This window comes from Varroa jacobsoni, unplaced genomic scaffold, assembly GCF_002532875.2.
Source record: "Varroa jacobsoni isolate VJ856 unplaced genomic scaffold, vjacob_1.0 contig00012, whole genome shotgun sequence".
NCBI lineage: Eukaryota > Metazoa > Arthropoda > Arachnida > Mesostigmata > Varroidae > Varroa > Varroa jacobsoni.
The window spans coordinates 937-15023 of NW_019214396.1; the positions used below are offsets into that span (position 1 = coordinate 937).

The following is a 14087-nucleotide window of genomic DNA, read 5'->3' on the forward strand; positions in this document are numbered from 1 at the left end:
AACTCGTTGCACTTTGCCAATTAGTGTGCCCACTAGGTATAGCCTACATTCAGAGCTATTGTTGATCGGGGTGCTCGCTATTCTGGGGTGAAACATTCACGAAAACACATCATCCTGTCTTCAATATACATATGGCTATATGTACGTACATTTGGACCTGTCAATGTATTGTCCCATTGTGGATATAGGCGCTCTTCGCAGCAATAAATATTGTTTGCTTAAGTACATTACTCAGAAAACTAGGAAATGCCCATAGATAGTGATTTAGTGTATAGTCTCCCATTAACATCAGTAGTAGCGAGCCTCATATTTAGGCCCTATTATGCAAGGGCTATATGGGCATATAGCTCTGGGTGTTCGCTCCCAGTATCTTCGCTATATCTGTATAAATATCTTCGCTCATATCTGAAAGAAGAAGCCCAGATATCACATAAATACAATCATTTATGAAATTATGTTACCATTTGGACTTCGGAGACGGTGCTGATACTGATGATTTGCATTGTGACCCCCACGTCCACCGGAAGCCCTGAAATTGATCAATACAAAAAAAAAATAAGGAGATATTAGAAATAAGGATAATTTAGCATAATAGTAACCATTGTTAGTAGCTGCTATTTATGATTTTATTTTATTTATTATTTATTTACTATTTATTTTTACATATACAGTTATATAATTACGGTGGAAAAGCGGTTCTTATCAACTCTCAACAATTGTTACTGATTGCAGTGCACTGCCCTATGTAGCGCTTTGCCCAAAGAGTGAAGTTCCGGTTGTTGCTATTGGCCTGAAGATTATTTTTGAAGAAGAAATTACCAGTGTAACTATAACTGATATTATTGTTATAACTTTTTTGAAAGTCGCAATTAGCGCAAGGCGTGTAACGGAAGCCAATCGCTCTTCTTTCATTACCTGTACCTAGCCTCATACAAACGTCTTGCACAGGCATCACTGCGTTTCGCGAAATGCTCTATGGTCTGGAAACTTCTTTCTACTGATCTGTTCTTCGTAAAAGAGGCGGCCCGTTTTGTGCGTTAAATGCGGACAAGCGTAAGGCGAATAGAATGTCACCCTGGGAATCCTCCCTTCAGGCCACCTTCCGCCATGCCGCTTCCCGGGGTTCGCGTTGGCGTCACCGTTTTCTCGAGCTCCTGGGCTGAACGCAATCGAGATTAGTTCATGAGTATATGACAAGAATATAGACGGATAAAGGACACTAACTGAAAAACAGAGCTGAGCAAGTTTCATAACTGTAAGCCGTAATTAATACAGCTTAACAAATAAGTCATTTTTGAGCACAAAATTACAAATTACATATAATGCATACAGACACACGTAGTACACGGTCACCCCATAGATGTGCATATGCATATCTATGCATACATGAAGCATCGACACCCCTTGGTTTGGCAGCTTAAATTTACATACGTTAGCACATCGTTTTCTTATCGCTCGCATTTTCTTAGTACCATTGGCCAGTTTTGTCCTTTAGGCAGTGATAGCTATTTAGTACACATAAGACCGTCGAACCATCAAACCATAAGACGAATGTACGGTTTTAAATCGCGGCTGACTTTCAGCGTCTACTACAGATATATTGAACGATCTCTGATCTGAATCGTGAGAAATCACTACGGGATCATCCAAGAGCGGGCTAATGGCGTTATTAGACTCACTTTAGTTCTTCACTGAAATCTATGAAGAACAGGTTTACATTGCGCCCCAATGTGGAGACGCACTTGCGAAAGCATATATGGCCAAATGGGGCACGGTGGCGATGGTAATATTGCATTGAATGATTAGCCCATTACAAGTTGTATGACCAACTGACATTACTTGTGAATGGTTTGACCCAGTTCTGTTATATACATCAAATCCAAATAACACTTGATGCAAACGATTTGCCTTACAATTTGAAAAATATTTATGACTCTTTTTATATAATGTATACACTAACATATTTTATAAAGCATGACAAAATGTGTACAGTCGCCTAATTGTATGTACATGGTCTACTATAGCCGAATGTCTCGGGCGTTATATCACGAAATTACATGACAAAAAAAAAAAGAATAATTTAAGAAGCTTGGACTGTTTTGCTGCATGACGGAAAAAGTAAACAGACACACACAACTGTGAGGTTGTATAGTCTTTTTCAAATGGGTCTTAGAACGGGAGTCCACTATCTCCAAGCCTAGCTATAAGACCAAGTCGCCCTCTCGCTTTTTCTGTCACTCGTTTTTTCATCCTTCTCATATGAATAATACACGATCCTCATCACATCTCCCACAAACCTCCGCCCACGTCCTTGGCTTCAATAGAGGTAGATGGGTGATTTATATGGAGAGTCTACATACAGCAGATTCGCGAACGCTTATGTATGGTTACTACTATGACTAGCATCATTACATTCTACTATCATATCTATGAATAAATAAAACACTTTTTTATTGACACCCCTCTGTGGGGCTCTCTTCAAAGCGACGCCTTAAATATGCCAGTCCTATTTGCCCTACACCGAGCCCTATATAACTTCTTCTATTTGTTTTTTTTCCTAACTATTCTTAATGGCGGCGTAGTACAGTGGCGTTTGATTTGCACTAGTAAAGTGTAGGATATTCGCGATATGTGAAACAAATGGGAAATTCAGTTCTTTGCAATAAATTGACGATGGGACTATAAAGATGTACTGCATTTTTAATTTCAATTGATAGTAATAATGAACATAATAATGATAATAAGACGAAAAAGTGGGTTTGGAGCCCTCATCGTTTTGTAATGATAAGTCATTAATCATAATTCTTTGTCCGCGTAAATAATAGACGTTAAATTAGTGTATATGACAAACGTTACATTATATTATACCAGTGTTAGTTTATTCAAAGTTCAGGTAGATAATGTAATCGATGGGATCACCAAAGTGCCATTACTGTTATTGTTAGTGTCTCTTGTTCGCGTCCAATGTGGGGTTGCCCCATGTGTATTAACGCGTTCTATGTTAGGGTGCGTTTTGCCCATATATGCTGTCTGGCAATATTACGTTTGCAATTACCATGTTGTATGGGCGGCTTGCTGTCGAAATTTCAACAGAAATTTTGTATCTCTTTGACGCACGTGGCCAGTACTGGCCATTGATAAATAGATAGACCTCCCCGACGGTTCGAGTTTTACCTCCGGTATCGCCGTAAACGTAGTAGACAAACCTACTAGTACTATTGCCGTTTTGGCTGTTTCTGCTGCACCTTTGACTGCAGTCACCGGGGAGCACAGTAGCTGACTCGATTTATGTGGATCTCACGCTTCGGCAGGCATTGGCCTAACAGCGTTTGTATGAATAGAGTAACATCAGATCGGGAAGCGACGAAATGAACGTTGGGCATAATCTACTCTGCTCTATCTTTCATAGCTAAGCCAGGGTCGGAGTTACAACAAACAGCAGCAAGAGTGCACAGTATCTTGCTAAGTTAAGCTTCGCTAGGAAGACCTTACTGCAACTTCAGCTCATCCCCCTTCATAGATCCCATGCCTCGTTCCCTTGACCCCATGCTAGCGCAGTAATAATGTGTTTGCCCATTAGACTTTTTTTGGATATTTACAGCTCAAGTGGCTTACCCAGACCAAACAGAACCGATATTGTAGAACTTACACTCACTAATGCTGTTTCCCCTTTCAAACTTCACCCTCTCATTTAGACCCAAATCTTCGTTACCGGTGAGGGCTTGTGCTCATCGGTCAAAGCCATTTTCTAGATTCCCCTTTTTACTAGACGCGCTGTGCCTCATAACCTACGAACCTGATCTGTCACTACGTCGTTCGCATCCTCTGTGCAACTTCTCATCTTTCTCAGTCTTTTGAGCCGTCCTTTCTCTTTCAGCCGCAATCAAATCTATCTCCAAGCCGGTTGTCGAGACGCATATGAGATGCACGAATTGTTTCATGTCGTCCCTTGGTATATTTGGAAAGATGTTTCTTCTTGAATCATGGTCGCGGGCCTTTCTCGCCGCTACCTTCTCTTGCGCTGCGGTTCTGGCTTCTTTGAGGGACTGGTACATTGATAAAGTGTCTTGTATCATCATCTGCACCCAACTTGACGGGGTTTTACTGACTTTGAGGAAATAGTCTTAAGAGTCTTCATATGCTTTTCGTTATATCTGGGTGAAAAAATGATTAATCTCACCCTTCGTGCGACCTAATCAGTTTCTGGACGTTTGGTATAAGGTCTCGGACATGTCTGAACCGGTGGCTGCGCACTCATTCTGTCTGTGTGCTATTGCGGCATTCTTCCCTCACCCGTTTATTTCTAACATCTCACTTCCACAGTTGTTACCTCTTCTTGACCCCGAGGTCCAGGGGTAAGATTTTGGCCAAAACCAATGCAATAGTTGTACTAGCCGTACGGAAGGCTTACGCGATACATACGGCAGTTAAGCTGTGACTTTCAGAGAAGTTTCCTGCTTGCTTTTGCGGCCATTGCCTTTATCATTCATACCTACGTCCCAGAGAGCACTATCGACTTTGTGGCAGATATCGGCAGTCTGCACTGACTTGCTCCTCCAGGTCCATTTATGTTCTGGAGAATTCTAGCTGTCGAGTTCGCTTCTCTATTTGCTTTGGTTGTAGCCGTCTTGATATGTAGTCTGCCATTGAATGATACGTTCAGGTGCGCACTAAAATATCTCTATTCGTTTATTGTCTTGACTTTTCTGCCATTGAAGCGCGAATTTACTGACCTTGCTTTTTTCTTTTTGGTAAGTAGAATCTCTTTTATCCAAGGCCAGTTTGAGACCTGAAATATAATGTACAGTTTGAAGGAGCGCTGTGAATCTCGTTACCGTACAATTCCGTTTCTAACGCGGACTTGACCTAAACGGTGATGGCTGCATCATCCGTGTGTGCCAATGTCTCCATACCTTCATCATGTATTATATTCAACAAGAGAGGGTTAAAAATAGGACTTTGTGGGACGTCCGCCTTCATTATAATGAAGGTCTTCGTGCTTGTGTTTTGCAATTAGTTGGAGATGATCCGGACCAGATGCGTAGACATCGTCACTATGGTACCCAGAGAAACGGAAGACTATTTTATATAGCCGGAAGTACTGTCAAAAAGATCTCACGTATCTCCAGCATGAAGCTGTGGACCAGTTTGATTTTCTAAACCACACGTTGGATAGCGACATGCGTCGAGTGGCGCTTTCTGAATCTATGCTGGGCGTCTGAGAGCAAATCAGAGTCTTCTTACAATTTCTAAAGTCGTTCTTTTATCATGGCTTCGAAGCTTTGGCGACAATGCTGATCAAGCAGAACGGAGTATACTTACTATTGCTGTTTGGTATCAACACGACTTAACAATTCGTCTTCGCTGACGATCCTTCCAACAACGTCTACTCCTTGAAGGAAATTTCTATTGCCTCAGGGAAATACTGTTTAGTCTAGACAGTATTCCCCGGAAGGGAATACTGTTTTTTTAAACGCCTTTCTTCTTTTGATCCGCTTGGCGGCATTCAAAATCTCCGCGGTTGTCAATGGGGACATGTCAGCTGTGTCAAGTCTTTGGTGATACCTCACTCATAGATCTTGCGTTGAATGTCTTGATGCTATGGGAATAGTTTCCGCAACATGTGTTTTTTCTTGCTTGATAATGTTTACCTTGGCAACGTTTTTCATCTTACCCCTGATAATCTTATACGATCACCTTCAAGGGGTCCTCATCCAATTTTCCAAGAAATGTTTTCCAGCGCTTCCGCTTGCTATCCGCGATAGAGCGTCTTAGTATGGTTCGACGTTATAGATATTCAGCCAACAGCTCGGGTATCACTTGCTCATCCACCCTAGCCTTTTTGATAGCCCTCTGGGCCTATAAATAGGCCTTTTTCTTTTTTGCAACGTTGAATTTTTACCAGTATTTTAGTTTTACTGGCTTAGCTCGACTGAGTTGCATGTTTGGGACACTGAACCATGTGCGAGCTGGACAAGGTACTCGTTGAAGTTTATCACCCCCATGGATAGAACTATACTCCTTCATTGCTCTGCTTAGTGCCGCCTTACTCCCTTTGAGATTCCTTAGCCTAAATCCATTCTACTGACGTATAATTTGTAATGTTTCTCTGACAGTCGCAGTCTTTATGCAATGACGATCGCTAAGGTTGTCTTCATTTTAAAGTATTTACCGGTCCTTAGTTTTTGCAGTTATGCCCACGTCTCCCATAATCAAGTACACCAAAGGTCCTTTCCATCGGCTCGTTTATAATCGCTTTGCTGTTGTGATGTTGTTAGCAGCAATCCATATTAAAACCGCTTCCCCTCTTCTATCCGTGTTTCTTAAGCCTCATAATTGCGTGGGCAAACTGGCTGCGGTCGCAATTGACGGGTATCATTCTAAAGTAACTGGTCATTGTGAACAGTGGGGGCTTCATTTACTGCAGCGTCCTGGGGCTCGATCAGACAGTTTCTTCTCGGCCATCGTTCATTGTCGCCTTTCCACCTTTGCAATATTGTTTCCTTCTCAAGGTTTCATTTCTTGATCGGATGTTGGCTTTGAAATATTATTTGTATAGCGTTTTTCCGAGTCTCTACAGCCTGCTTGTATTTAGAGCGTAACATAGAGGTGGCTGCATGTCTTTCTGTGTTGCATTCTTACGATGGGTAAATCAGTTGCAGTCTTTCACCATACGGCCAACTTCCCTGCGTTCGTAATATCGTTTCCCTTTTACCTTGTCTTATTTGTAGTCTCACGCAATGTGTCTGAGCCTTTGGTAGTTGAAACACGAAGTAAGTGATGCCCATTCCTTCACTTGGAGGTCAGAGCCACTGCTCCGGAGTTTTCTACATGCTAGCAACCCTCTAGCAACATTGTGCGACATAATGGCGAAACAGCGCTATGCGCCGTTCTTACCTACTTGCTAATCTTCTGTTTAGTTTTTGCGGACTCAGACAATCCTAACTATAGTTATTTCTCTATCTCAGTCTACTGTTCGTAAATGGATTAACGTCGAGGAAGGCTATCGCAGTGGTGGGCCCGATCATGTCTTGTACATTGGACTTAAGAACACGTGAAGTGGTTCGGAATCGGGCGTACCTTCGTTCCGTTTCATGCCGGGAGTCAGCTTTCTGAAGTAATGCTCAGTGGCGGTATTAGACGTAAAAATCGAAATATTATTATAATTATTATTTATGCTTGGCCCCTTCAATACTCCCCCAACGCAACGGATGGGCGACTAGATTGATAGAGACTGTGGCAGTGTGTCTGTGTATTTTGTCAGAAGACAGCAGAAGTCACCTCAGACAACCGAAATCCGAGGAGTTCTCTCGCTCCAAAAGAAGAACAGGCAGTGACTAGTAGTAGTGAATGCTATAGCTTCCGACGTTATGGCCGGGTTGGTACAGTGGCTTGTCGTCACAGCCTGCGCAACCACGACAGTGAACAACCGCTAGTTGGTCTCGCTGTATAGAGTTTCTCTGGTCAACCAGAAAGCGGCGTCTTTCGTATCGGGGAGAACGAATACCGAACGTTGCGAAGCAAGAAGTAGGATGCGTGTGCAGAAGCCAAGTTGAGCCCAATTTCTTAGCAAAGCCAACCGTTAAGAATCTCGGTTTGCCCACTATTTTGCTCGACTCCAGAGCGTTAACTGGACTTGTGGATGGTTTTCTCATGTTCTCATTTAGGGTGGCTTAGCCTTGCGGGCCTCCTTGAGAAGAAGACGACATGAGGTCTTGACATCCACAACAACCAGGGTAGTCCATGCGCGCAATGGAGCCGTGCTCATCTGCGAGATCACCTCATCGTCTGAGCTCCCATGATAGGACTAAAGCCATTGCCGTTGCTGGAGAAGCTACTGCTGTGAGCGCTCGCAGGACGGACTCACTCTCCACGCGTATCCACCGTTGGACTGCTCATTGCGCTACCATTTTTAATAGTATACGTTACACGTAGTGTGAATATGAGGCGGCGGAGCGAAGAGGAACTAGCTTATACATGTGAAGATACAGAGGGACCATAGGACGGAACTGGTAGTTGGGCCAGACCGAGGGAAAGGGCAGAGATTGACAAGTTTCAACTTTTGTGCACGTGCGACATGCGCTTGCCTGACGCCAAGTTGTTGGCATGACCATGAACAACAAATAGACCGGCGATACGAGTGTGTGATGCGAAGGGTGTGGGAGAGTAAGTAGCAACACGCAGTTGGCAGCAACAGTTGGCAGACAGGCGTAAAGTTGCTTCTTAAAATTAATAACAAAAAAATAGCGACCGGCCAAGATGGTACTATGCACTCATGCAGCGATCATATCTAGGTGTGTGTGTATTTATAAGTGGAGAAACATAGGCGGTGCTAAGAGTTAAAGGAAGTGGCAGGACCACTTCATGGCTATCCTACGCAGAACAGAAAGGTTCAATCAATCTTACTGGTTCGGAACACAAGAGGTATGAGGACATCACAGCTGTTGACGAACGAAGATTACCGAAGCCGTTTAATATCTGTCGATGGCAGGAGATTCAGTGCAGATTCATTTATGCGGGCAGCAAATTGATCAACGGCGACATCATGCGGCACATACGTAGCAAGCCTCAGTGGATAGACGAGATAAAATATTGCACTAACTAACGCGGATTGAGGAGGGCATTACCGCTGCTAACAATGACGCCCAGTGTATACACTTTCAGTATGTAAACGTTTTCCACTCAACATGTTACCATTGGTACCGCGGATAATTCGTTTGTAAAAATAAACAAAACTAAGTGTGTATATATTATAAAATGTAACCGGATAGTTTGAAAAAGAACTAAAGGCAAGTAGCAGGAAACAGGCGAGTGGATTTAACTGTATGTATACTCCTTTAATCCTATGTGATTATGCCATAGTAAATGCATCAGCTACAGTGGTGACAACCATGGTCTTCCAAACGATGGTATATGCTAATATCAAAAATGTTTAGTACGCTTATAACATAATAATACTATGTTCTATTACTACATACTACTACAGAAATGAGATTGGCATGCATAGTACCTCATTTCTTCATTTTATAATTTGCATAGCTTCTGCTCTTCATTCTGCTGATCATTTCATATGAAGTACATGTGAAATGGTGACTCTCGAAACGGTCTAATGACTTTTGGCTTACCTTGTATAAATTGTGAGTTTTCAACCAGTACATTCTAAGTATGAATGGACCACCTTTCCTGACCTATAATAACCCTCTTATCTAAACACTTTTCCTTGCTTGTAAGCTTGTGAAAATTGTATTCTCAATAAGGCACTTTACAAGCCATATATATATGTAGCTTACCTGTGATGCAGAGCGATACCATTCGCTTGCGGGTATTTTCTCTGGCTTTAATGTTGTCTCCTAATAGCAACCTTATTCAATTATATTTTGCCTTGTCCGTCAGTTTTGATGAAAGATACAATTGGACTTACTGATCTTGTAAGGCTTATTTGAGGCCCTTTGTGAAGCCTCTGAGCATCATGAAAATGGTTTTGCGTCTGTCTTCGAAGGCGATTAAAGCTAAAAGAACATTGCACCATTTTCTGTACTACAAATTGTAAATCACAGCTATGTACACGCAGTAAACACTATTTATGCGCTGTCCGTCCGGTCTACAATCAGTATCTATACCCCCTGCCAGTCCCGTACCAGCTGAAAGGAGACTCTCTAATGGCAGTTCACTTCAAAATTTAGTGCTGCCAAACTCAAGCAAATTTTTGACATCTTTTTCTTTCTCTTACAATCAGATGAGGTCTGCTACCGACCATAGGCTTTGCTGTTCGTTGTTAAATATTTAAAAAGGTCTTGGCCTTGTCCACCGGCAAAGGCATCGGGAAAGCGAATTCTGGCACATGTTATAGGAGTTATGCAGAGACGTATTCTTTATAGGGAAGGGAAGCAGGCCCTGAATCCACAATTGACTTAGCTCGGTAAAGACAGTGCATGGACGTGTAGATTAGTGACGAATCTATCCTTCACGGTTGCACACCTTGTGATATTGTGATATGTGACTGAGGACGGTACGTACCAACGCTTTATTGTCTTAATTTCATCAACCAGGAAGATTTCAGTTTACGTCACGGTGAAGTCTTAACCCATTGTACCGACCGCGTCGAGTTCATCAGATGTTATCCGATCAGACCCAATTGACTGACATAGTCAAGCGCATTCAGCGACCCCCCTAAAACTGATTTCTCTTGTTCTAACAGGGTGTGAACTGTGTGTTATCTGACTTTTTTTTGCCGTTGCCTTCGTCTGACTATGGCCGCTTTTAGTATACCCAACGTGACATTGCTATGAAGAGGCCTGAATCTATTGATAGACTAATATAAGTAGATACATAATCGGTGTGTCTGTAGAGCCGTTGAAGGTTAATTTCGCCCCTACTCAATCAGAAACAATTGGTGGGTTCAATGGTCCAAAGGTTCGTAGGGATTGAAGACTGAGGAATATTAGAGACTCGTACAGTGACTGGGTGGAGCATCAATAGTGAATCTTATTGGAAGCTCAACTACATGTGACATAATCGACGACGACGACGCGTTCGATAGACGGCGTCGAACAATCGAGCAAAAAGTTTGATTATATAATAACTTATACGTGTTCTATTATTTCCACTGTCATCGTGATGGCGCAGGATGTACTGTGTTTGCTTACAAAACTGAGAAACACGTGGTGGCCTGCGTTCAAATTTAGACGTAGACGCAGTTCGTTCCATGAAGGCAGCCAGCTGTCTGAAGCCGTTAGATGGCTTAAGTAGCAGATGAGAAACACGAAAAAATATTGATTTCTATTGTACCCCTCTCTTTGACAAACTTTAGCCAAAGAATGATGAATATTGAACCATACAATGTGTGGGTGGGTGGGTGATGTGAACTAGTCCGGTAAAACAATCCAAATTTCAGACTCGCGAAATGGACGAAACAGTTTTAGTTGCTAAAACGGCATTACCAACATACCCAGTTATAAATTCTATACGATCCCTTCAGGTAAACGTCAATGTGTGTTTTTCCTCTGTTAATAAAAACAGCAATAAGATCATTAGCGGGATATTGGCTCTGAAACATTTTAAATCGAGTGAATGAATTTTAGTTGGCTAACCTTGAACTCTGACCTGAATATATTGTAATGGTCAAAGTGTATAATCGTGAGGCTGATCTGCTCGTGATTGGCACACAGTCATCATTATGATTTGGCCCTCTGCGCATTGAAAGGGCGTTAGATCATGTTGAAAGTCGCTGGTAAAACATCGTGTCTGTGTCCTGCGGCGACATGCGCTCACTGTAACCCAGAATTGCATGGCAGTCGAGAGATCACGTTAACGGGTGATGACCGACAATTGGTTTTTATTTGGTTTGATTTACTTATTGTATGGGATAACTACTCCAAAACTATGTAGCAGAAAAATTCGAGGCTACAAATGATAGCTCAAACTACACCAATATACAAAAAGATCGAAAAAATCATAGTTTTGATCTTAGCTTAGGTGAAACAATTATGTAAACATACATTACTACTAGGTGCGACTGCCTTTAAGTCAACTAAGTAATAACATCTACAATGTTCCTAAATATGGGACTATTTAACAGCATGTTTGAGAGTATAACAATGCTATACCCGCTTTTGATAACTTAGGTTCTACCTACCGCTTGACATGACCGCCCAAGCGTTCTGTGCTCTTCTAGTCTTTCGTAGGCAAGTACAGGCCTTAAATCCTAGCCTAAATAGACTTAGATCCCTTGTGAACATCTACTAGAGTTCGGAGGTGACGAAAAAGTAAATGGATTTATTGACGAATACGGGTGTGGCGAATAGCTGTTTTTTCTTAGGTCGGTAATCTGTCAGAGGGTAACGGGATGGGGGTGGGGGGTGGGGGCATATTTGAAAATGCTATATAACAAATCTCATCAATGCTGATCAGAAGGTAGAGTCCAATACCTTTTGCCTCTGAATGGGCTATGATAGAACATTCTCCAAGAAGAGGCCGACATTTTCGATTTAGATCAGCGACTATAGTACGGAAGTGATTTTAAACGGATCTGTTTATAATGACCCAAATTCTACTTTGTGTTCCACACCTCTACCTAATTTTATCGTATTGTGATTAAAAGTAATAATCAATTAATGGGCTGGGCAGGTCAGTATATGTATTCTTCTTTTAGTCCTGTTGTTTTCATTTTGAAATTCTAATTGTTTTAGCACCCAGCTCTCGTCACCTCCGCACAGGTCGTCTACCTTTATGTTTCTGTTCCTGCTGGGATTCGAACCTAGACCGCAACGTGTCAATACGACTAGCATGCACATACGTTACTTACTATCATGGAAATTTGTTAACTATCTATTAGATTTTGTTATCAAAACCTTAACCTTGTCATATATGCAAACAAGGCAACTTAGCGCTATGTGCCACACATGTTTTTCATGAATAACCTAATCAATGTGCGGGCGCTAGGCCTACCCTACAGGGCGTAACACTATTTAAATCCAAGAGCCAAACAAAGAAATATGGTTAATTGACCGACCTCGTATAAATAACTGTCTGTAAAAGGTACGTTATATTTGCCCCTCCTCCCCCCCCCACACAGACTCACGCACCTAGATCGAACATCCCAAAACAATCGACTCAATGGGTACAAAAAAATGTTCCATACAACATCTATATTTTTTTGCCATTCACTTTGAAGGACTCACACTCTAATAGTAAACGTATCTGTTCGCTGCGAAGATAGCTTCTAGCTATCTATTTAATATCTGCATTAAGCATGAAGAGATTCTCGCCTTAGAGAGTTAAAAAAAAAATATAAATAAATATAGGTAAATTCCACAACGTGAACATTATCGCTATCGTCTTCTGCAATGTATATATGCACAATAGTATCTGTAGATAAGATAACGATAAAAGCGAAAACTCAAATGGACGTTATTATTAACATAAGTTGGATTTGTGATTCATATTTCTTCGATGATCGATATCATTTAACGTACCCGTTACATGGCTAAGAATGCCGCGTTGTTCCATGCGTATCAATTTCATGGAGATAAAGCGGATCTTAAGGATACTATTGTGAAAGCCGTTTTTCTATGCAGCGCATGGATTAAACCTACAATAGATAAACATTTTAAACAGTGACTAAAAATGATACCGTTGGACATTCGAGCTTATCTTGAAAAGAAACGCTGTCTAGATATCCAGTTCTACGGCACGATTAGTACTGTTAAAATTTATTTGATTTCTAATTTGCCAAGGTGTGCTGGATCACTGTTGACGAAAGTTATCCGAGTCTACCTTTTGCAAGAAAGTTTCCATCGACGCGAACCGTGTTTAATATCGCGTTGCACTTAAAGATATCAATTGTATTCAAACTATACACCTACACGCCTACGCACAGCTGGTTATGGTAACTTCATCTACAAAAAAGAAAATTCATACAATGGTTCTTATTCATTAAAAAAGAAACGCGTTATGGCTCAAAAGTTTTTATGGTAACGAGCCATTGGAGCCGGTGCTAAGCATAAGTATTAGGCCATCTTACAGTTGTACCAAAGAATGTAAAAAGGACACGGGTTGCTTCTAATGTAAATGTAAACAAGCGATTAATAAAAGCGATACATAGTTTAGACAGTGTGAACATATGATGCTGTGGGTCGTGAGAAAAATTTTCCGTAAACCAAATCGATTCCTCTTCTATTTTTGGTTCCTAATGAAGGCTATCTGTGAAACCTAATAACCCCGTTCGATGTTTAACTATATAAGCTGTTTTTGATCGTGATGATCAGACACCCGTCAACAGTTTGAACAGGCTGCCTTGACAGCTACTTGGTATTAGAACAGCTCATCCTTGTCCCTGTGCCCTTCTGTATTCAATCTGACTGAAATATTCAATCTGACCGAATTTTTGTGCTATGCAACATTTTCTAGTCATTACCGTCAACGTATGTGTATTTCCTTGGAGGCGTATTTGTTCCTGCATACCAACCCAGAATCGTGTGCGCAGACGAAGATGCAGATAACTGTGGGTGCACTGATTAGGCTTTTCTTCAAGGACAACATAGAGCTTTTGGTTATTCCAAAAACGAAGGACGAAACTTCGTATACGC

General features: G+C 41.6%; 1 protein-coding gene across 1 annotated transcript in view; it reads right to left on the reverse strand.

Moving 5' to 3' along the window:
- Nucleotides 1–461: 461 nt before the first annotated feature.
- LOC111270603 (gamma-aminobutyric acid receptor subunit beta) overlaps nucleotides 462–14087 on the reverse strand; it is a gene marked incomplete at its 3' end in the record, with an annotated part of 90499 nt that continues 76873 nt past the window's right edge. Inside the window, 1 exon segment of the mRNA XM_022850904.2 lies at nucleotides 462–529. Coding sequence (XP_022706639.1) covers nucleotides 462–529 — 68 coding nt within the window.